Raw genomic sequence first — 23,774 nt, forward strand, 5'->3', positions numbered from 1 at the left:
AAGGCTTCATTAAATATAGTACAGTACATGCAAGTTTCTCACTAAATGATGTACTGACGTGGCCTCCGTCTTATGTTTTATGCACATCTCCCTTAACACACTAAAATATGCACAAGAAATACTGCAAACCCTGAAAAACTAGGAAAAATAGCAAAAAGTACAAGTTTGTTTTGCAAACAAAAAAAAAACAAACAGAACAAAACCAATTTTTACACATTACATATTTTATTGGTATAAAACTGTAATTACTCTGACTGAATACTTTGGAATACTTTGTTTAACTTGACAATTTTTATAATAATTATAGCATAACAGTATCAGATGACACTAATAATTACACAATTACAAATTGTTCCAACAAGAAAATGTAAAGGACAAGCTGCATGTAAAAACATGATAAAAACACAGATTTTACTGATGATTTTACAGTGATCATTATATACTGTGTGTTTGCAATACTACACTTTTATGAAGAGATTACAACAGATAAGACAATTTCATAGAAGGGTACTATAGTACAGTAAATATTTTAAAATATGAACATCATATGGAACATTTTTCCGATAACATGGCAATAAAGAAAACAACAACAAAAAACAATGACCAAACGCTACCATTTTACATGAAGAAGCCTCCGTTTTATGTAGGTTATTCCAAAAAAATAACTTTTTTTTTTTTTTTTTTCAAAATCAGGCCTATCATCTACAAAAGATTTAAGGCCAATGGCTAAGTTACTGCCGAATTAAAATGATAAAACTGTAAAAACATTTAAAGTCCCTCTTCTTTGACTAAGTACTCCGGAAGAGTCTGAAACGCAGTCACAGGCACGGTGACTGGAACCGTCAGAGACATGGCGCTGGGTTCAACCGTGGAGGGAGATGCCTCACTGGGGGGTGGAGGAGAGGGGAGGGGGTCCGTGTGAATGATGTTTATGTCACTGAGCTGCGGCGTGGCCGGCGCCGCGTCCGCGTGAGTCCGTAAGTGCTTGCGGAGGTAGGCGGCAAACAGGAAGGCTTTGCCGCAGTGGGGGCAGCTGTGAGGTTTGCTGCTGGAGTGGATCTTCTGGTGTTTACGCAGTCCAGACTTGTTGAGGAAGCCTTTGCCACAGCTGCTGCAGACGTGCGGCCTCGGCTTGGGGTGCTGCTTCTCGTGCTCCTGCAGGTCTGCCAGCTGTGCAAACTCTGCGTGGCAGGTTTCACAGACATGGGAGCCCAGTGGCACAATTTTGGTAACAGACGAAGTAGTCGAGTCAATGGAGTGTAGATTTTCATGGGCCTGGACTTCATCCCACGTACCAAATGTAGCAACACAGTGTGTACAGGAGAACTGCGGGAGAGTTGTGTGGGCTGTAAAGCCTGAGGCTGACCCGGCCTCGGTCTCCTGCTGCTGCTGTTGTTGTTGTTCTTGCTGCGGCTGTTGTTGTTGTTGTTGTTGTTGTTGCTGCTGCTGCTGCTCAGTCTGCTCAGCTAGGTGAGTTCTTTCATGTTTGCGCAGGCTTGAAGACACCACAAATGACTTCAAACACTCCTCACATTTGAACGGCCTCTCTCCAGAGTGCACACGGCGGTGCTTGTTGAGGCTGGAGCGCTCAGCAAATGACTTGTCGCACTCGGTGCACGAGAAGGGCCTCAGACCTGTGTGGACGAGCATGTGGCGCCGCAGATCCCAGGATGCTACAAAGGCTTTGTCGCAGCTCTGGCATTTGTACGGCCGCTCTCCGGAGTGAACGCGTTCATGCACGGCGAGATCAGCCGGCTGCCGGAACCTCTTGGAGCACTTATCGCAGGGATAAGGCTTGAAACCCAAGTGGGCTCGCTGGTGACGACGGAAACTGGAGGGGTCAGAAAACATCTTGCCACACTGTGGACAGAGGAACGGCTTCTCACCAGAGTGTGTGCGGAGATGAGACTGGTAGGAGGACAGCTGAGTGAAGCCTTTGCCACACTGCTCACACTGATAGGGTTTATTCTGGGAGTGAATGCGTTGATGGCAGGCCAGGGAGGAGGAGCGGGAGAAAGCCTTGCCACAGTCTGAGCACAGGTACGGCTTTTCTCCCGTGTGTGATCGCTCGTGGTTTTTCAGGTCCTTCAGCTCCGTGTACGTTTTTCCACACTCGTCGCAGGCATACGGCCGATGGCCCTGATGGTTCCTTCTGTGTTTGCGGAACACCGAGGGATCGGCAAAGCTCTTTCCGCACTCGGCACAGAAGTACGGCTTCTCTCCAGTGTGAGAGCGCATGTGCACCTTCAGCTTGGACAGGGTGGGGTAGCTCTTAGAGCACTGACGGCAGGAGTAAGGACGCTCTCCACTGTGCTGCGTCATATGGATCCTCAGGCATATAGCCTGCATGAAGGCCTTACCGCACTCTGTGCATACGAAAGGTTTCTCCCCGGTGTGAGAGCGGCTATGGTTGCGTAGCTCTGTGGGTGTCTTGTAAGCCTTGTGACAGTCGGGACACTGAAAGGGGCGCTGGGCTGAGTGAGTGCGCTCGTGCTTTGAGAGTTGAGCCTTGCTCGAGAAGGTCTTCGTACACTCGGAGCACGGATGTTGCTGCTGACGTTCCTTTACGTGTGCCGACAGCTTGTGGCTCCGCAGTGCTGACAGACTCTTGAAAGCCTCTGTGCATGTCGAGCATTTGAAGAGGGGTTTGGCTTTTGGAGGCCTGCCTCTGCCACGTTTTTTTGCCGGCTGTTCCTTCAGCAGCTCTTCCTCTTGTTGGGTCTCTTCATCCTGCACAGGAGGGGTGTATTGCTCCACAAGAGGTTGCTCCACAGGCTGAGGAGAGGCCATCTTTATATCTGCAATGACATGATATTTAAAAAAGACATGTTTGTAATAACTATGTGAATAAACAGATCATTATCAGTATTAAGAGAAGAATAATCCTCCACAGACATGAGGCTGCAGTTATAAATATGGAGGGCAGCTCTTCAGTGACATATGATGAATCAGAAAGAGAGAGAGAAAAAAAAAGAGTTTAGTCCAGTCACATAATAACAGAAATATGTGGGAGTGCATTTAATCACAAAATGGCTGGCATTAGGACCTCAGGGGACAATAAGCTAACCGCTTTGATGCCAGAGGAAGTTGCCGATGCAATGTCAGAGATCAACTGCATGAGTGCCTGACATGTGCCCGACCGGAGGCACACACACACACACACAAATCAAAGCTCTCCCGGCAATGATGCTATAAGCGAACAACCGGACTCGATATGTACGTACACATTTTCTCGTTAGCTCGCTCGCTAAACATTTTTTTTTTTTTTTTTTTTTTTACCTAACTCAAAATGGCTGGCTTTAGGACCGGCTGCACCGATTCACTTCGACATCGTCGTCATGACCGTAAATATACGGTTTGGATTCAGCTAATATTAGCCGCCTTTTGCATCTTGTGCGCATTACAAGAAAGAGAAAGAGAAAGAGAGAGAGGTCGTCCCTTACCAGACTCGGGGGCATCAATAAGGCGGTCGGGTGAAGCCTCGGTGCACGGCTTCATTTACTGCGAGACAACCGGAGGGATCGCTGTTGACTTGTCTCCGGGACGGACGGACGGGGGGGGGGGGGACGGCTCTAGGACCATGATGACGACAGCTTTGGGCAAGACAAGTGTGCAACAATTTAATGCGTTTAACGATAAAACATCACAACAAATATATATATATATGACACGTAGGACATGTATTAAGACCTCCTGGTGAAACACGGCAGTCCCAGTAAAGTTAATCGGATTATATTATAAAAGAAAAACGTGGTTGTCAAACTGGAGCGCAGATAATTGACTGAACGGTCCCGAGCGACGTCGGCTGATGTCGCTATTTGAAGCTGCTAATTTAAGTTACAACAGAAACCAGCATCAAAAGAGGGAATAGTTTTTTGTTTTTGTTTGTTTGTTTGTTTACCTCGGGTGGTTGTTTGGTGATTTATTTATTTTTTTACTTTGACGCTCGGGGCTCCGCAGACTTTGAAACGTCGCGGACGAGCTCACCGACTTCGTGTTTCAGAGGGGACGTATTTCTCTGCTGCACATTTCCTGTTTCCTAGCAACAAGAGCAATGTGGAAATGAGGATGGAAGAAAAAAGACAATTGGAAAAAAAGGGGGTTACCCTTTACATCAAAATACCGTTTTTAAAATAATGAATGAAGACGTATCCTCGAGGCTCGCGTTGAACCGGTATTTCTGAAGGTATTGATCCACATTCACGTCCCGACGCAGCGAGTCCGGATTTAAAACGACTTAACGGATTTTTTTTTTTTTTTTTTTTTTTTTTGCTGCAATGTTTGTTTAGCTAGCACGATGATGCTAGCTGCTAGCCCGCTAACGTTAGCTCGCTGCTCTTGTTTCCCAAATGAACACTTCGCTGCTCCCCGACACCGTTTTAATAAACGCGGGTATGCTCGCTGCGGGGGTTTTTTTTTGTTTGTTTGTTTTTTGTTTCCTTCGTAATGTCGGAGGTTGTACGTATTTGTAGTTGGGAGGCTTTCTGTCCCGGTTTATTGACATAGCTAGGTCAGCTAGCTGACCGGTGCAGAGATGAACACGTCTCGGGATGTTTATCATTTCTAGACAACTTCCTTCAGCGAAATAAGTTTGTCCTTGATGCTGGCTGCCTATTGCATTCAAACTAACACGTGTTGGTTTTTAATACAGGTATATAACCTATAAGTTAAAAAAAAAATATATATATATATATAAAAGTATTGACTTTAACAGATTTGCATCAGGGATCAACAAAAAGATGATAAATCCTCTGACACGTGTTGTTGTTGTTGTTGTTGTTGTACAGGTTTGATTGACTGTTTCTACTGTAGGATGATTGAAGAAAAAAAAGTGAATTTAACCTTATCTTTAGGAAAATTAATTGAAAAGTTATCTGCGGCATTCTTTAATTTCTAGATGACTTCCTGCATAAAAGTGTTTTGTTTCATACGTTGTTAATGTTTTTGTTTTTTTAATTTTTATCTCAACTCTTCTTCTGTCCTCCAACAGCTCAGTTGGACGGCTTTCCCCAATCTCAAGTCACTCGCTGGTTCTCGACTCCCTGGACGTCCCCTGAACCTCGCTGTAAAGAACTGTCTTCTTTTTACGTGGACAAGAAAGGCATCTAATGCATTTCTTGTCCAGCCTGTTCACACACTTTGTGTCTGGTGCGCCTGATTCAATCGTTGGCTTGTGATGGCAGTGCAAGACCCTGGCAGAACAACAGGTTTTCCGTGCAAACAATGTGGCATCGTATTTCCCAACATGCCGAGTCTGCTGGAGCACATGGACGCTCATCTCCAACAAGAGGAAGAACGCAAATTTAAATGTGACGAATGTGGACGTGGTTACAGGCATGCTGGTAGCTTAGCGAACCATAAAAAGACTCATGAAGTGGGTTCCTTTCAGTGTAACATATGTGGCAAAGAAAACTCTAATGCTTTGGCCCTGAAGAGTCATCTCAGGAGCCACACTTACCTGAAAAAGTACTCCTGCGCAGAATGTGGAAAAGCTTTTCGTCTGGCAACACAGCTGGCTACGCATGAGAGGGTTCATCTTGCCAGGCGAGCAAAGGAACGGTCATACAAGAAGGTAGACATGGAGTTTTCTTCACATGAAATTGAAGATGATCCCCCACATCATCTCAGTGAGAACTCGGCCAATGTTTCTACAGAAAATAGCCCGTGTGAGGACAAGGCAGAGGGTATTTATAATACACAATCTGATACCTCTGATGATGCTGCAAATCGGCCATTCAGATGTGATTTATGTGACAAATCATACATCCACCATCGAAGCCTGACCAATCACAAAAAGACTCATCAAGTGGGAATGTTTGAGTGCACAGTGTGTTTTAAATTGTTCAATAACATGGCTGCTCTCTACAGCCACCAGAGAACTCACAAGGCAAGAAGCGAGGGAGACCTCGGTTCGGTAGGTGGATCGTACACGGGCGCACCGGTGGACCAGTTTTCACCTCAGAGCCAGGATGCTACTGTAAATTTTTGCCATTTGTGTCAGGTACTTTTCTCCAGTGATGAAGAGTTCCAGGAGCACATCCAAATGCACAACTCTTCATCGCTGTCATTTGGGCTTCAAGAGACTTTGTCAGAGAACCACAATGTATCCTATGACAACGGTATTGCTTCCCCCGAGTCCAATTTTTATTCATCTCCGATAAACAATTATCCTTCAGTATCATTAATAGATAATCATGGCGGCTTTGATCAGCCTCAGGACGAGATTAGAAATAATGGCCATGTATACTCAGACTGCCCCAATAATCAAACCCCATCTTCCAATAGTACTCAGGGAGAACCCTCAGTCCTGGACACAAACAGTCCTCCTCTGATGCCCGCACAAAACACGGGCAATGCAACTGAAATTGAAGAGCCTTTAACTGTAGATTCTGATGAGCGTCCCTTCAAGTGTCAAATCTGCGGTAAAAGCTACCGCCACTCTGGGAGCCTCATCAACCACAAGAGGTCACATCAGGTCGGGATTTACCAGTGCTCCATCTGCCGGAAGAGTTACCCTCACCTTGCCGCCCTCAAAAGTCATCTTCGTCTCCACAAAGGTAACCCGTCGTCTTTTAACCTCAACACCGAAGGAGACTGGCTCTCCTCCGAGCCTCTGACTCTGGACAACCAGCAGGGCTGCTTCTCCTCCCAAGACGAAGACGAAGGAGGAGGAGGAGGAGGAGGAGGAGGAGGGCGAGGGCAGCGCTCCCCCTGTGCTTGGCATGGAGCAAGAGAACAGTGTTGACCACAGCAATGGAGCATTGTACCATGAGCAGTTTAATCAGGACTTTTCCCAGCATCTACCTCACAATGAACACCTGATGCAGAGGCACATGTGTGCAGACTGCGGTGAGACATTTGCAGATATTGCAGGGATCAAGTCTCACAATTGCCCACTGCTACAGCAGCAACATGACACTACTAGAGGTGACTATGACGGCAGTTTAAACGTCCAGGCCAGTAACGGTCACTGTGCCATTGGAAATCCAGAAAGTAATGCAGACTTCCACGGTCTGAATGGTAGCCACAACCAAAGTTACTTTGAACAGAATTTCCATGAAAATGTGAGCAGTGATCAAATAAATGGAGCCGGAGAAGATGATAACGCAGATGAGGAAGATGATGATGACGGAGATCTTTATCAATGCTCCATATGCGGCAACAGCTACACCAGCATGAGAGCCCTCAGGAGCCATCTTAGAGGGCACACGCAGTCCCACGGTACTCCTGTGAGCTCGGGGCCTTCTTCCATGTCCTCCCACGAGGAAGTGAAGGATGATGAGTCGGGAGAGATGATGATCTGTAGCACATGTGGGGAAAGTTTTGCCAATAGGCAGGACTTGATTACTCACCAGCTTCTACACAACGAGGACCAGGCAGACCATTTACACATGAGCAGTGATCTTAACGAAAGCAAAGAGGACGCACAGAATATCATCTGTGGCAGCTGTGGCATCTTCTGCACCAGCTACCATCACCTTGAGAACCACGGCTGCACGGCTGAGAGGAAGGACGAGTCGATGTGCAGTAAAGAGGACGTGAAAGTTAACGATGTTGCCCTGCGAGATGACGCAAGCCTCCTCAAAGAAACGGGTCGAGATACTGAGGATCGCCAGTACAAGTGTGATCAATGTGGGCGGACATACAGGCACGCAGGCTCCCTCCTCAACCACAAAAAGTCCCACAAAACAGGTGTTTTCAGATGTCTTGTCTGCCAGAAGCGCTTCTACAACCTGTTGGCCCTTAAAAACCATCAGAGATCCCACTTCGACGTTAAGAGGTTAGTTCAAGCTAGAATCATTAATACATATTTGACACATATTCTGTTGCAAATGATTAATGCTTGTTGTAAATTCTAAATACCCGCGAAGCGAATGAAAAGCAGTTGCCTATTTAGCATTTCTTTTGTGTCACAGTTGTGTTTTGCCATCATGACTTTCCGCCCTGTGTAAACCGTTCCCTATTTTGCCATACACACATTTAACTGTATGCCTTGTCTCCTCCCACAGACATACTTGCCATGAGTGTGGGAAAGCCTTCAAAATTCAGAAGCAGCTCTTGAACCACCTGAGAAGGCACAAAGAGAACCAAGCCAAAATCCAGGAACTCAACAGCCAGATCCAGGCCCTCATGCAGATGAATGGGACCAGGTCAGAGGGAGGAATGCAGCCCTTGACTTCAAATGCCAATCAGGCTCTTTCCACCACCCGGCGTTGCAAGCAGCTGCCTCAAGGGAAAGCAGGAAAAACAAAGTTTGAAGCCTCAGTTAAATCAGAAGTAACAGGCGAACAGCGACCTTTTGCCTGTGACCAGTGTGGGCGCACTTATCGCCATGCAGGAAGTTTGGTCAACCACAGAAACTCCCACAAAACAGGTGAATATTATTGTTCTGTTTGCAACAATACTTACTCTAATCAGCTCGCAATGAAGAACCACTTGCGCACCCACTTTGCATATAAAAAACACTCTTGCCAAAACTGTGGGAAAGGCTTCAGAGGAAAGAAACAGTTATTAGCTCACGTCTGTGCAGACCTCAGAAAGGATGCGGCCGGAGGCAGGAGGGGCCTGAAATCTAGAGCCTCGAAGTGTAAGGAATGCAAGCAGGCCTTTCTCTCTGTTGAGCAACTGGAAGCCCACACCTGCAACGGACCTTCAGGCAGCAGGGACGCGCCGTCAAGTATGTCTTCAAGTAAAGAGGCGCGGCCTTTCACATGCAACATATGTAACCGCAGCTATCGTCACGCAGGCTCGCTGCTCAACCACAAAAATACCCACAAAACGGGGCAATTCAGTTGCAGCTTCTGTTCTAAGCCCTTCACCAACCCCATGGCTTTACGCAATCACACGCGCATCCACACGCAGAAGAAAAAGTACGTGTGTCTCACATGTGGAAAGGCCTTCCGCCTCGCCAGCATCCTACACAACCACCAGAGGGTCCACAATCGGGTCATGAGTCACTTCAGCTGTGCGGCGTGTGGGAAGAGCTTCCAGGGCAGGTCTGGCCTGAAGAGGCACCGCTGCCGCAGAGGTCAGGAGAACACCATCCGACCTGGAGTCCAGCAGTCAGAGAGTGGAGACAAGTGCTTCACGTGAGTTACTGAGGATGGTAGAATTCTATCAGTCATCATTGTGTTCCTTTATTTATTTTTTATTTTTTTTATCATTCTTCTACTTGTTTTACAAAGCTGGCATGACCTTCATTTTGAATGTGTTTGAATTCATATATTTTGGACAAAAATCTGACTGATAAATTAGCCGGACTGATATATTGTTACATATTAACTTATTGATGTATCTGCATTTTCCTTGGTTTATATGTAACCAGATATGTCAGAACAGAAATGCCTGACAAAATGTAAATTTGCAATAGTAAATAAACAGTATCAGCATTACAAAGTTCATTAGAGAGTATTGACAAATGAATTTTTCAACTCTAAAATGTCCTATTCAGCACATATATTGGTCACAAATAGGGCTTGGTATTGGTAAAATAATTTCAATACCGGTACTGATGATTTGACTTTGATAGAATACTTTTTTCAATAAATTCTTTTATAAAATACATTCCAAAAAAAAACAACTTACATTACAAATTAAGGGACAAGTAAACACTACGGCTCACTGATGCTGATGCTGATGATATTTACTGTTGTATAAACATAGCAAAGCAAAGTTCTGCGTTTTAAAAACAACACGTGGATGTAACCCTGCTACGGAAGTTTGAAGAATGAGAAGGTGTTGTGTTTTTTTTTTATACCAGGCAGCACCGAAGAATGTTTGGTCGCTGGCATAAAAATGTTGAAGTTTGGTACCCGGCCTTCGTGCTTTATAGTTTATAAATCATTTACTGTTGGTTTAAGTTATCTGGATTGCAGTGTCTTATTAGAGATTGAATATGAACATGTCCCTGCTGCAGGTGTGACCTATGTGGGCGCTCCTACCGCCACGCCGGCTCGCTCCTCAACCATAAAAAGACGCACTCCGAAAGCCTCCACCACTGCACCTTGTGCCTCCAGACCTTCCCTGATCCTCTCAGTCTGCAGATACACTCCCAGATGAGGCGTCACTGCTGTCCCGAGTGCGGCAAGACCTTCTGTCTGGTCGCACACCTGCAGAGCCACATGGAGGTGCACTCCAAGGAGCGGCCTGTGGTCTGCGGCCTCTGCCAGCAGAGCTTTCCCAACACAGCCAGCTACCAGGAACACCACGACATGCACCACACGGCTCAGGGCCCCTACGAAGAAGACGACGACGTGGACGAACCCTTAGACAGCGACCTCTGCTGGGACTCAGGAATAAATCAGTCTTTGGGGATGGGTGGCCTGCACAACCAAGCTCCGCCCCCTCTGTCCCACATTCCGGGAAGCATCGCCAATTCACAGAAGAGCAACGACACTTCTGTCACAGAGGAGAAGAGCCACGTCTGCGAGCACTGCGGCCGCACCTACCGCCACGCCGGCTCCCTCCTCAACCACAAGAACAGCCACAAGACCGGCTCCTTCTTCTGCTCCGTCTGCCAGAAGGAGTTCACCAACCTGATGGCTCTCAAGAACCACCGACGCATTCATACAGAGCCCAAGCGCTACCAGTGCCTGGAGTGTGGAAAGGCGTTCCGTGTGTCCACTCAGCTCATATGTCACCGAAGGATACACACCAAAGAGAAGCCCTTCGCCTGCCTGCTGTGCGACAAGAGCTTTTCCAGCAAGTCCAACCTGCGGCACCATCAGAAGATGCACCAGAACACCCAGACCTACGACTCCTCCTTTAGCATGGATGCGAACTCATTCATGGACCTGGACATGGGGTCTTTCCTATAAAATAGTACTCCAGAGCATACAGGAGATTATGTATCTGTTATTTATCCCTCTATCAATAATTGTAAAACAGTATTTTTTTTTTTTTTGTGTGTGTGCAGAAAGTGCTCCTCGGTCCTTTGACAAGATGCACATTTCATTACTGACTTCCAGTCTTACCTCCTCAACAGATGGCGACATCGCTGCAAAATCTCCAGAAGGTTTATCGGTCAGCTTTTAATAAGGCCTGAATGTTTCTCATGAACAGACAGGATCCACAAAAAACCGAAAACCGGGCGTGTGATGAAAAACGTTAGTCTCCGCTCGTTCCTCAATGACAAACCAACCAACCAACCAACCAACCAAAGTGAACCGAAAAGTGCAGCCCGGGTCCACGTGAGAACGTTAACACTGATAACACGTTTCTGTAAAACAGTACTGTTCTAACTCTTGCTATGTATAATTGTGTTCAGTGCCTCTGTAAGTTCCTTAGGAAACAAAATATACAAACTCTATTTATCTCTGACTCGTTTTGTTGGCTTCGCCGTCAGTGTTGGAGGACTGCTCGCCTTCCTTTGGGACTTCACGTAGGGCAAGCCTGTTCTTTCCAAGTCAAATACCTCTGGGTGTCCGAAGGTCAGTGGCAAAGTGATTTACTGAAATCATATTATCACGTAAATAGTTGTACCGCTAATAATATTCAAGATCACGTAGAGTGACATTGTATGCTAAAAATGGATGTATTTATTAATTTATTCCTGTTATTTTATGTGCATATTTTGTTAGAAAACCTTTTTATGAATGTTGTAAAAAGGAAAACTTGTCTTCTAAAACTCATGTAGCCTTTGAGGAACTTCTCATCAGTCGATTTGTAACTCATTAAATCTCGGTTACAACATGCAGGAATGAATGAGCCAAGGGATGGCGTGTTATTATTGGCAGCACTCAGGGTAAACCTTCAAAAAGGAACATACCTGATGCGGAAAACATTGTAGATAATCGGTTTCCAAACTGAGCATTTTTCCTTATTTTTTTTTTTTTCACTTGTGCCATTTCAACACGTTTATAATTTAGCTCGTGATGCTTGTCAGTCACTCCAACCTTTTAGTTGCAGCGCCACTTGCGGTGCACGCTGCATTTCATGTTGAACCTTATAGAAGCATCAGTTATGTTGAAGTGCCAGTGCCTAAAATGTAAGTCGATTGTAGCAGTTTAATGTGAACGAACCTCCTCTCACTGAGCTCGTTAATACTGTTGATTTTATATCCTTTTCTTTTAAAAAAAAAAAAAAAATGGTGTCTTTTTAATCTGTGCACATCGTCACTCACAGACAGTGAAAACATCGTGACGCGGACTATAGAAGTATTGCAACTGCGAGATGAAAGTGGGTCCATTTTACTTTTGTCTAAATACATTTGTTTTTTTTTCCTCAGAATTTCTCTCTATGAATTTAAACTATAATTTTAAATATGTGCTCAAAATGCCTCATTTCTTACAAGCACAACTATTGATGCAAACTTCACGTTGCAGCGCGTAAGAGTCGGTAGGATCCGGCGGTGAGGTTGGAGATTGCGAGCAACTAAAAACAGCTAGCCGCGCCTTCCCCTTCCAAGCGCGTAAGAGGATCTACGGTTGCTGCAACAAACGTGAAAGTTTGAGTCCCAAGAATCAGTGTTTGGTTTGTCCCCTCTGGGCTACTGTAAAAAAAAACATGGCAGTGCAACATGGCACGCTCCGTTGAGTTGGACCGCGCTGTAGATTTGAAGGGCTCAATTTGGGTAACATTTTCCGATAGATCGTCCCGTCCCGTCCCGTCCCCCCCCCCTCCCTTGAGAATCCTTCACACTGGTCCTTTAAAGGACAAACCAGTTTCATTTTCACTCTACACATGTTCGTGAACTGCATAATGTTCTGTGAAAAATGTGCAATTACTGACTGTTTGGTTTGGTTGTTTTTTTGTTGTTTTTTTTTTTTTTGCCAATTAATGTGCCTGTTGTCCTTTCAGTGGTTTCTTTTCACAAATCCGAAGTCAAGCAGAAGTGCACCCATGGCCTTTGTCTGAAATTCTTTTCTTTATGCCTTATTCATTGCATTTCATGTATGAATATGTTTGGCACTGGTCAGAAGTATAAAATACCTCGAAAGCCCCGAGTACCTAACAACGGCTACTTGATGCCTCATGCAGCTTAATTGTAGAGAACACACTGTAATCACACACTCTCGATAGTTATTAATTATATGACATTTAGGCAGGACAAGGAACCAGTTTGATGCTTATATTTTGTAGTTTGAAGAGGCTGTTTTCTCTACGACACGGTCGGCTCTCTGCGGTTTGTTTTATCAGATTTATATTTGCACATGTGTAGATGAAACTTGTAGCCTACGGAGGACAGCAGGTCTTTTTTTAAAATGATCCAATCGGTTGTTTGTTGGGATGTTGACGAACAGCGAGTCGGCTGTTCGATATTAACCTCAGCTAGTTTTTGCGAGTTGTAACATTTTAAGCAATATCTTGGAAGTGTCGTTTCAGTGCATGAGCTGAGCACATCTCCTTTGTTCTGCCTCACAATGCACGAATGCAATGGTATCGGTTACAGCAGCATCGGATTCACAATACTGCCGCGAGCATTGAGAAAGCATCACTACTCACTGTATGCCATTTAGTTACATTTCAGACCCTGTGTGTATTAATTATAATGATTTTAAGATGACCTCACTGTAACATATTTTCGCCTTGGTAGCCTGTAAAATGACACGTGCACATTTGAGTTAAAATTGTAAACGGACTTATTTTTGTACGACTTTTCTGTTCTCGTCTCCTGTGGCCCCGTAACATCCGCACGACTCTGTTATCGATCACCATCACAGCCTGGTATTGTGGCACGTTTGATCTCCGAGCTCTGTAAATATTCGAACGAAAACGTTGGTTGGATCCCTGTACATTTACGCCAAGATTTTTTTTTTTTCTTTCAGCAGGAAAAAAAAACAACTGCTAGATTAGCTATTGTGTAATAAAAAACAAAAAAACAACAAAAAAAGCATATACCACACGTTCTGATTTATTGGATTTTCAGTGCTCAAAAAGACCTTCCCAGTATTTCATTCATATTTATATAACTATTTTGTCACTCTAAAGCGTAGATTTCTACTTCTTTGTTAGAGCTTAGAATAGACTTTAAGAAAATTATTTAAAGAGTAGTTGAAATTAATTAAAAGACTTGGAAAATACAGTGTGTTTGTCTGTTGTCCATATTCTTGAAACCGATCATCATTTATATCTATTCATTTTGAGATATAGAAGACAAAAAGTTACAGGAATGAAAAATGGAGCCGTTATTGTAGGTTTCAGATAAATTCTACCAACAGTTGGAATGAAAGTTGTCAGTTTTATTGTGAAAATACATTTGGTACACAAAGCAGTTTATAAGAATTGCATTAAAAGTAAAAGAAGCCAGTGCATGTACAGTATATACAAGAAGAAACAGGAGGCAGGAGAAAGAAGCAGAGTTAGTTGTTGCTCAGTAACATTGATGGCTGGCCTGGTGGAAGTTCAAAAAAAAAAATCTTCACTGGAGTCCCTTTTAAAAAAAAAAAGTGCTCGTCTCTCACAGTTGATGCATTACAATACTGCAAGATACTTAGAAATAAATAATATAAACATCTTTAAAAAAAAAAAAAGTATCTGTATGTTAAATGAATCCAGAGGGCAAGAAGTTCACCCACAAGCAGGCAGGTCCAAAATATAACCTGAAACTTTGTGACAAAATATCACAAGAATTCTCAAGAACCATGTGTGTGTGTGGTGGTCTGATAAAAAAAAAAAAAAAACATTTTACACAAGAAAAAAAGTGAATAACAACAACCCTGTCCACGGTGGTGCTTTCTGGTTCCAACTAAATTACGAACAGACTTCACAATCACAAACATCTTTCCTTTTGTTTTGTTTTTTTCTCTCTTTGTGGTTCTGACGAAAATTTCAGAGGACAAGTTAGCTGTGATTGTGAAGCTCCACCTAAAACACTGTAGGTAATTTGCTTCACTACAGTACATTCCTCGCAGCATTCCCACATGTTAGCAGTTTGGGATTGTGTGTCTAGTGTTTCAAGCATCCTGTCCTGCAAGCACTGGGACAGCGATGTGAATTCAGGAGTTGTAACCAGACAAAACTCAGAAAACAGACAGTATCGTAATGATCTGCAACAGAGGGTCTGTGGTAACAGTGCATGAGTACAGGTTGTTCCCTTAATCAACAGCTTTTATCACTGCATCAGGCTACAAAAAGACCAGGTACATGGAGGTAAAGGCAGGGACGAAGGCTGGACTACGATTCGCCTATAAAAGTAGCTACATTCAAATGGCCTTAATGTGCCGAACAGTATGTCTCACGTGATTTATCTCTCGGAGGCCGTTGTGGTAGATGACCAGCAGGTAGGCCCCGTCTAACCCCACCGAGCAGCGGGGGATTAGACTGCTGCCCAGCTGGCAGCCGTAGCTGTGTTACATTCACTGGAGTCCTGCCGGACGCGCGTGTTATTTCTGAATCAAACGTCCGTTAAAAACCACAAAGGTCTTCCGGATCAAAATCTCTGTTAAGAGGAACATGAAGGGCCACAAGTTCTAAAGATGATACCACTAGTTGTATAACGCTGTTACTATTCCTACACAGGTGTAAGAGCTGCTCTCTGCAAGTCCTGTGGTCACCGGTGGACCTACATGAGCATGAGACCTGAGCACATCTCGTCACCCAACAGTCTAATAAATTAAAATGGTCCAAATCTGGCCGAGGTGCCCCCCTCCTTCCCCTCCCCCCTCCCCCCCCGCGGTCAGAGTGTGCAGCTCGTCGTCCAGGGGTCCCTCCGCCGGGCTCTTAAACCAGTTGCTCCTTGGTTCTGTCACATCTGTTTCCAGAGGAGGATGAGGCTGTGGAAGGCCATGACAGTGATTCAGAGCTCCTTGTAACGCAGTCGCATCATCGTAAAATATGAACACTTGAAACTTTGATTTGCATTTTTAACCGGGCAAGACCAATATGGAGTTTTCAAGGTATTGTAAAGCTGCTGATGCTTGATTTGATGCTAAAGTGGTTAATTATGATCAAGGCTTTTATTATGGAGAACTAAAATGTGCTTGTGCTTCATTTATTAACAATGTTTAGGTCATCAGAAACTAATACATTTTATATATTTTTTTTTTTACAAGTGAAGGTTGTGTTTGTTTTTGTTGTTGTTGTTCTTTTAACAAACATTTTTGTGTCAGAATTTGAAGTGTGAAAACTGCCACTTCCCATAACCACATGCATTTTGTTTATACGTATTTGAAAAGTAATTCTCCATTAAAATGCATGAAAACACTTGAGAGATTTACAGTGTCACCCACACACACACTGACTGAAGTCATTCATATCCGCCCCTCTCTTCCATCAGAGGTTTGTAGCACTGATTAATCAGATTCATTTATTGGTCGACACTTATTCTGCCGTTACAATAAAGTAAAAATGATACTTACTGAACTGTTTAAGCTTGATAAAGTGGCCCCGTAGTCTCTTCAATGGGTTCTGTAAAAAAAAAAATCAAGAAAAAAATGAGCATTTTTCCAGAATGGTGACTGCTTTTTTTTAATAATGAACCTTCTTTACAGCGGATATTTGTCAGCAGGAAAGTGCAGGTGTTGCTCTGTTAATCCAATGCCCTGACAATATGCAGCTAAATGATATTCAGCCATCAATTATTCAACTGTTTACTGTGGAATGTTAAAAAGGCTTCAGTGAAAAAGGGCCGGTTGTCTGTCGGTACGACTGGACAGACAATAAGTTATATTCTGTGACATTTCTGATGGTTTGTGACACAGCAGCAGACTCTTCATACTGAAACACTGAACCAGGAACTGCTTTACACCAGGGAAACTGAACACTTTATTAACCTCAGAGTCGTCTTTGTCATCAATACCTCATCCCTGAATGCAACACAGATAATGCTCTTTCTTCAAGAATTACTAATGTTGTTGCCACCTCTGAATTATTTACTACAAAAGTGAAAAAAAAAATATATATATAATAACACCTATATAAATAAGACAAAGAGGAAAATGTGTGTAATTTTTAAACAAAAGTAATACTTGTCGTATACTTTCATGACATAACGCTGCGTCTTCCTCGTCAGTCTTACCGCGTAGAGGTCGTTTGTGCGACTTGCGTCGATGCACCATGACCCCGATAATCAGCGCAGCACTGACCAGCACAACAGCCAGCACTGAGAAGCTGGTGATAGCTGCCAGTTTCCACACATCAGGCGTCACCTCTACATATTTACCTGTTAAATAGTACAAGAGAAACTTTAACTGCAACACTGGGAGAGAAAATACCAATGGATTTATTAACCAGAACCGAAAGTGGCCCCGGTTTGTACCACACATGTACCACCATTACATTCAAGTCACAGAGCCGAGCATGAAGCTGTTCTAATGGTATTTACAGACTAAAACCTACCTGGATGGAAAAATATCGTGTTTGTCTCAAGTGTTTTCTCGTGCAGGCGGCCGCAAATGTGTCCTTCCTCTTTTTGTAAAACACAAGTGAAATGGTATATAAAATATTGGAAAGAAATATCAATACATACCAATATGAATGACAAGACAAGAATGTGAATTTTTGATTCACATTGAGCGAAACTCAACCCAGCATCACATGTTATACACCAGCCAGTCCACTAGAGGACAGTGTGTCAACGTCCCGGCCTATAAGCGGGAAAAACCACGCGGTCGGGAAAATATTTTTTTGAAGAAATCTGAGTCACTTTCTCGTGTAGTTGAACCAAGCGGCAACCAACAATGATGTCATCCATTGGTTTGTAAACGGCCATGATGAAGCCTTGAGTTCGTGTTTTGGCCGTAGCCAGCGGTGTGGACCCAGAAGTTACCATATTTGGACGAGATTTACCAAGCGAGCGGTGGATCTGTCTCAATCTGATCGTAAACCTGACGATGCTACGTCCCGCACACCGATAGCCATAACCAGACTGCACCACAGGCCTGTCAATCAAACTGTCCCCCGCTCTTCCCCCCCCCCACCCCCCACATCTTTTTGAGGCATATTTTCTAATTAATGACGGGATTATTTTCAGGACGGCCAGAAAACTAATAAGGAGCAACTTTAGCTAAAAACACCGACATTACTTGTAGGGAAAGAAACAAATTACCGTCGAATTTTATAAGACTTCTTGAATGGGAGTCAATAGAGCCGAAGGCTTTTTGGAGCCAACCTCTAGTGGCACTCGGTGGTATTGCAGTTCAAGGCACTTTCCGCATCAGCTTCATTTTTTAAACCTGGAAACGACATCCACTTTTATATACAGTCTATGAGTTGATCCCTGGGCTCCTGGTCACATCTACTATTTACAAAAAGGTGATGCCAAACGTCCCACTCACACACCGCCCCCTAGTGGATTGAGGGATGAATTACATTCTGACTAATGAAGGAACTAATTTCTGGCTGCTATCTCTGTTCAGGCAGGTTAGAAAGTTGCTTCAACAGGTTGTTGTTTTTTAAAAAATTTATGAAGAATCAGTTGCTTAACTCTGTGACTTGAATATAACTTACATTAAACCACAATAACGTATTAGTAGCTGCAGGCTGGTAGAAAGTTGAGTGTCTTACACGTGTTGCAGGACGGAGTCTTTGGGTACTGCTTGCACGATGCACAGGGCACACAAAGATCCACATCCGAGTTCCAAAACTCGGAGCTGCCACACTGACCTGCACACAGAAAAGCAGTTGTTTTTTTAGTTAACATGTAAAAGATACACCGTGGAGGGTTGACAGCAAAACTTTTTAATTCATTTTAGAAAATCTTATGATGCAGAGGTCAAATTTGAAGACTTTTTTTTTTTTTTTTTTTTTTTTTTTTAGAAACCAACCAAATTCCTGCTCGCTAATACAAAGTAAACAAAAACAAAGACAAAATTGAAATAACGCACAACCGGTGACTTGCAGGTGATGTTAAATTTAAATCAGCTGACACACGGGGTTAACTTTTTCTTCCTCTTATAAAATGAAACTGGGAAATTCCGAGTGCACTGATGCAACAGCAAATTCAGTCACTTGGGTGTGTGTGAACGAGCAGGATGTGTTCTCACAAAGTGCGTTGTACTTCCTTTGAATTGTTTTTGCTGCTGTGTACACGTGCGACTTCCAGAGAATAAACGAATGAGCGTGCGAGAAATGACATGGTACAGCTCGGACAGAAAATGCCTGCGGACACAATGGAAAGCTTCATTCTCTTTTTTTTTTTTATGCCCGCCACACAGCTGAACAATTGGAGCTGTGCACTTCCCAGAAGATAAGGGAGGGACGAGCCTGGAGGTGTGAGACAATGTGAGACAACAGAAAACCCCAGTGTGGAGAAGGGAGTTTGACATCCCGGTTTTGTTTAAGATGGACTGATACCCGATGAAACAGAGGATATTACAACCTCTACACTTAAAAAGTCAGCCAAATAACAATGAGTGAAACAATTGCAGACCGGATAATATAACAAGGAAACAGTAGAGTAAAATGATAATGATCAGTCTTCCTTCTCTGCGTCACACCTCTATTTGCATGGACGACTTCTTTTTATGTCCACGAGTTTAACTCATCATCTGTGGTAACTTTCATGAGAAAACTGAAACTTGAATCATCACCGAGAGGCGACTTAAAACCAGAGTAGGTAAATGAATGTGTGGGAAACTGCAAATATTTGTGACATGAGGTTGACACACCCACACAAAACAGTGTAGGAACACACAAACTGAGAGCATAAAATGGAACTAGAAACCAGATGTGACCGGGTTCCAAATAAATTAAATAAGGAAGTAATATCCGGACATTGAATAAAAAAATAAATGTGATGTGCAAAAAAAAAAAAAAAAACTTCCTGCACTCTTTTCAGTCTTTTGTATCCCAGTTTAGGTGGAGCTGTGCAGCAGTGTCATGCAGTGGTGGATAAAGTGTTCAGAGCTTTTATTTGAAAGCATAAGTACTACCATGTGAAAGCAGTAAATTCAAAACTATGCTTAAATTATAGTACAGTCCGGTGGGACACAAAGTAAATCTGAGGGAGAGATGTGAGATTATAAAGGCCTGGTCTACACTGCTGTGGATATTTTTCTAATTGTTTTGGCCTCTTTTCAACACGCAAACAATGTTTTAGGTAACTAAAATTTAGATTATTTTTTTTTTACATTTTTTTTTTTTAAACGACTTCTAAAAGGCCGATTTTTTTTTATTTTTTTTAAACTTTTGTTTCTATGTGGCCCACGTCCCATCCAACAGGGAGGTCACCCATTAATTTTGTAGACTGCTGTTATGAAGTCTCACATTCTGAAGTTCAGAGCAGTTTGGAGCCAGAAGTGACCATATTAGGACGAGGTGGGGAGGAGCAAGCAGTGAATCTGACTTAATCTAATTGGAACCACAAGATACTAGGAGCCGGACTGCACCACAGGCCTTTCAAACAGACACCCCCCCCAAACGCATGATTTTGAAGCCTAATTTCGAATTAATGATTCAAAATAATCTTTTGAAATGGACTGCCAGAAAACTAATAAGAAGGAGTGACTTTAGAAACAACACTATAATAACGTGTGGAAAAAAATGATTGACTTTGTATTTCATGAGAGAAGTTGAATGGGAGTCTATGGAGCCGGAGGCTTTTTGGGGCCAACCCCCAGGGATCCTCAGTAGTATTGCATGACTCGAAAGCTATGTCCACTTATGATCTGCGCATGTGCCTGAAACAACAACAACAACAACAACAATAGTGGATACATATTGGTTTATTTCGTTTGATTAGGACTATAAATTGTAATTTTACAACTTAAATATAAACTAATAAATAATTGTCAACTATTGATTTTGTTTTTAGGTCATTACCACTAAAGGCCTGTCCGTGTAATCCTTTCAAACAGTTGTTTAATGTCTGTAGCTCTGGAGGGAGCTACATAACCATGACGATGTCATTGTGATGTCATCTGGGTTCAACCTTTTTTTTTTAAACAAATATTTAACTGAAAGTCTGTGTTACAAACTGTGTGGAAGCTTGAAGTTAGAGATATTTGGGTATTTTGAAGGTATTGATTTGTCTAATACAAGATGCTGATAATGAGTTCCACTGTGGGAAATTTTAGGAACCGGAAACATGGGGGTGTGAAAGTCAGGGTATTGCTGCCTTTGCTGCTTAAATATAAAAATCTGTCGCTTTAAAGTCCACTTCTTAATGCAGGCGCAACAGTAAATAGCCTGATCTTGCCCTTGCTGTAGGCTGCAGGTGTTAAGAGAGTTAAATCTACAAATGCACACTGAACCTCACTTGGGAAATACATCACATTCACATGATTTGTCTCATCACTCACAACCAGAAGAAATCCTGAGTTAACTTAAACTCCAGAACAATATGCAGTGCAGTGCAGGTTATTAAACCAGCTGCAGCCAGAAGCCACCTGCTCAAAAAGTCATGTTTGAGGCATTTTGACCTCGAACTCTCTGGTTCAGTTCCAGCCACATGCTCAGGCCCTCAGAGACTCTCCGTCCTCCACAGCCAGCCTGCCTGCGGAGCTGGACTGACTCATTTTATAGCCATGGTCACAGTAAAAATGTGTCATAGTATTTGTAAGCTTTTCTTCTGATGATTTCATCCCCACATCATCCAACTGGACTGTAGGGTTGAAAAAACAAAACAACTGGAAGGAACTGAACCTCGACCCTTGGGTGACCTTTGTCCAAACTCAAACCCCAGACGCAGCTTTTGTTGCTCACAACAGACAACAACCTGAAACTCCCGATGACATTTATAATGTTACAACTATGTTCCTAAAACTACAACATCAAGAAAGACATTCTTCTGTTTCAATTGAACTTTTCCTATTTTATTCTAAACTTTTTTTACACATTTCATGAATGGCATCTTGCACTACCACGGGTGTTTCTTGTGGTTCAGTAGAATGTAAAATCTGGGAAACGAACAAGTTTGGAGACAGGACCATGGCAAGACTCCTCACCTTGTCTGACAAATGCTGTTTTTGAGTGTGGGGGTGCTGTCCTATTTGTTAGAGGGTGGGTGGATCAAAAGCTGATGACCAGATGTAGAGATTTCAAAGTAAATCAAACGTGTTTTCCGTTAAGTTTGATTAAAAAAAAAAAAAAAAAAAAACATTTGGTTACTGAAGTGCCTGAGGAAATTGCCCTAACACACATTTAATTATTCAAGGTTTTCTGTTCTTGGTGTAATCTGAGTCTGGTGTTTTCCACTGGGATGAAGTCCAAACTTCCAGAGGGTTCTTAAAACAAAGTCCAAAAACTCTATTTTTTGTTTTTTTGTTTTTGTGGGACACTAAAAATGCGTCTTTGTGCAAAATGGACACAGGCGGTGCACCGTTCCCATGTGGCCTGTCCTTCTCACCGAGGAGCGCGGATGGATGAGGTGAAATAAGGCGATCGGAATGCGGAACCGGTGAGAAATGCAGCTGGTAAAGGAAGCGGCTCTGTAAGCAGACCCACTATATGTGACTACTTTACGGTGATACCAGAGCACCAGACTCTCATCCATGTACACAGAAAACAAGGCAGCGCTTGCTTATGAATAGGAACGGGACGAAAATAGAACCATCACTTAATTACGTCTACGTTTGTAAGTCTTGATTTGACTTTTAAAAAAAAAAAAAAGAAAAAAAGAAGTTGTTTTACTTACTTTTCTGCGCGCTCACACCGTGGAGACTGGCCACTGCCGCTATAACAAGTCCACACAGCGCGCAAAGAGCGGTTGAAGCCATGATGTCTGCGGGTGGAAAGCTGCTCGCTGTCGGCTACACAATTCCCGAAAGTTCATCTGATTAACAATCCGTGCTGGTTTTCAGCATGGAAAAGCGAGCATCAGAGTGAGTCATACGGAGGAGTCTGCGCCTTGTTTTAATAGCGCACACACCCACGCTAACAGTTCAACTCCTATGAGTCATTTCCTATGTACTGTACTGCTCGGATTCTCTGAGCACTCCCCGACTCACAGGAAACTCCACGATCAGAGTGTGCGGTTTGTTTCACTTCGAGTGAAAGTTTCAATTTATACCACCCCAGGTATGAGACTTTCATTACATGTATTTCATATTTTATGGTCAAACCCAGGAGCTTTTTTTTTTTTTTTCCTCCTCCAGATTTTGTTTTTTTCTACCAGAGAGCCTGTGTAGTCTGGACTTAATAGTGTTCTCATTGTTATTACCACGCCTGTCGACGTCATTCCCAGCTCCGTGCCAAAAAACACAACTATCTGGCGTGAGTGTGGGTCCCATACACAGGAAGAAAAAAGAAAAAAGAAAGAGGAGCAGCAGCCCAGGCAAAAACAGATGACATTCACAAGATCTGCCTTTTGAGCCTTTTGGGAAAGTCTGCCCCGAGTTAAAGCGAGATCATCTTTATGTGTCCGCTTGAATGCCCTCTGTACAGCGCTAAAAAATTTTTTTTAAAAAAACCCAAAAAACAACATACCCGAGATGGCTGGAAACACACATTTGAATAGTGAACGTCCCTGACGCAGGGTGGTGTTATTGATGTCTGGGGCTGGGTGTAGCCGCCTGCTCCAGCACAAATATGCAATAACAAAGCCAGTGGACGCATGCCTGCAGAGCTATCAGGCTGGCCCCTGTCACAGCATTGTCTCATCTGTTAATGAAGACCAGCGGTTACTACAACATCTGTGCTCTGTGGCACACAAATATGCACACAGTGAAATCTACTCATTTATTTATGACCGGTTGTATACATTCATGAATGTAGCCCTGTTATTAAAAACTATCTTTTTTCTTTTTTTTTTGCATCATTATCACTGATTCTTGAGTAATTCTTGACTGTTCCCAAATGCCTGATAAACTATATATTTTCACTCTTTCTCTCCGCAACCTGGAACTGTTTTATGTGCTACATGGTGCGAACTGTCTTTCCCACAAGAGCTAACGTCA

General features: G+C 43.2%; 3 protein-coding genes across 3 annotated transcripts; 1 reads left to right on the forward strand and 2 right to left on the reverse strand.

Annotated features, from left to right (window-relative positions):
• Positions 1–206: 206 nt before the first annotated feature.
• znf668 (zinc finger protein 668) lies at positions 207–3,695 on the reverse strand. Its single transcript, XM_069691460.1, has 2 exons — positions 3,444–3,695; positions 207–2,798 (listed from the first exon to the last, which is right to left on the reverse strand). The coding sequence occupies exons 1-2, from the start codon at positions 3,496–3,498 to the stop codon at positions 769–771; spliced, it is 2,085 nt and encodes a 694-aa protein (XP_069547561.1). The 5' UTR covers positions 3,499–3,695; the 3' UTR covers positions 207–768.
• On the forward strand, positions 3,541–14,471 carry znf646 (zinc finger protein 646). The gene is given in 5 exon segments (XM_069691455.1): positions 3,541–3,608; positions 4,991–6,661; positions 6,663–7,780; positions 8,010–9,089; positions 9,917–14,471. Coding segments are annotated over 4 exon segments (4,584 nt in total). The 5' UTR covers positions 3,541–3,608; positions 4,991–5,176; the 3' UTR covers positions 10,818–14,471.
• Positions 14,160–23,733, reverse strand: LOC138616884 (tumor necrosis factor receptor superfamily member 12A). The gene is made up of 5 exons (XM_069691465.1): positions 22,514–23,733; positions 18,445–18,543; positions 16,958–17,101; positions 16,299–16,347; positions 14,160–15,713 (listed from the first exon to the last, which is right to left on the reverse strand). The coding sequence occupies exons 1-4, from the start codon at positions 22,593–22,595 to the stop codon at positions 16,307–16,309; spliced, it is 366 nt and encodes a 121-aa protein (XP_069547566.1). The 5' UTR covers positions 22,596–23,733; the 3' UTR covers positions 14,160–15,713; positions 16,299–16,306.
• Between the last annotated feature and the right edge of the window lie 41 nt (positions 23,734–23,774).

This window comes from Brachyistius frenatus, unplaced genomic scaffold (genome assembly GCF_029030835.1).
Source record: "Brachyistius frenatus isolate BFR_SWC_R1_liver_20210118 unplaced genomic scaffold, ASM2903083v1 Contig_11, whole genome shotgun sequence".
NCBI classification, from domain to species: Eukaryota; Metazoa; Chordata; class Actinopteri; family Embiotocidae; genus Brachyistius; species Brachyistius frenatus.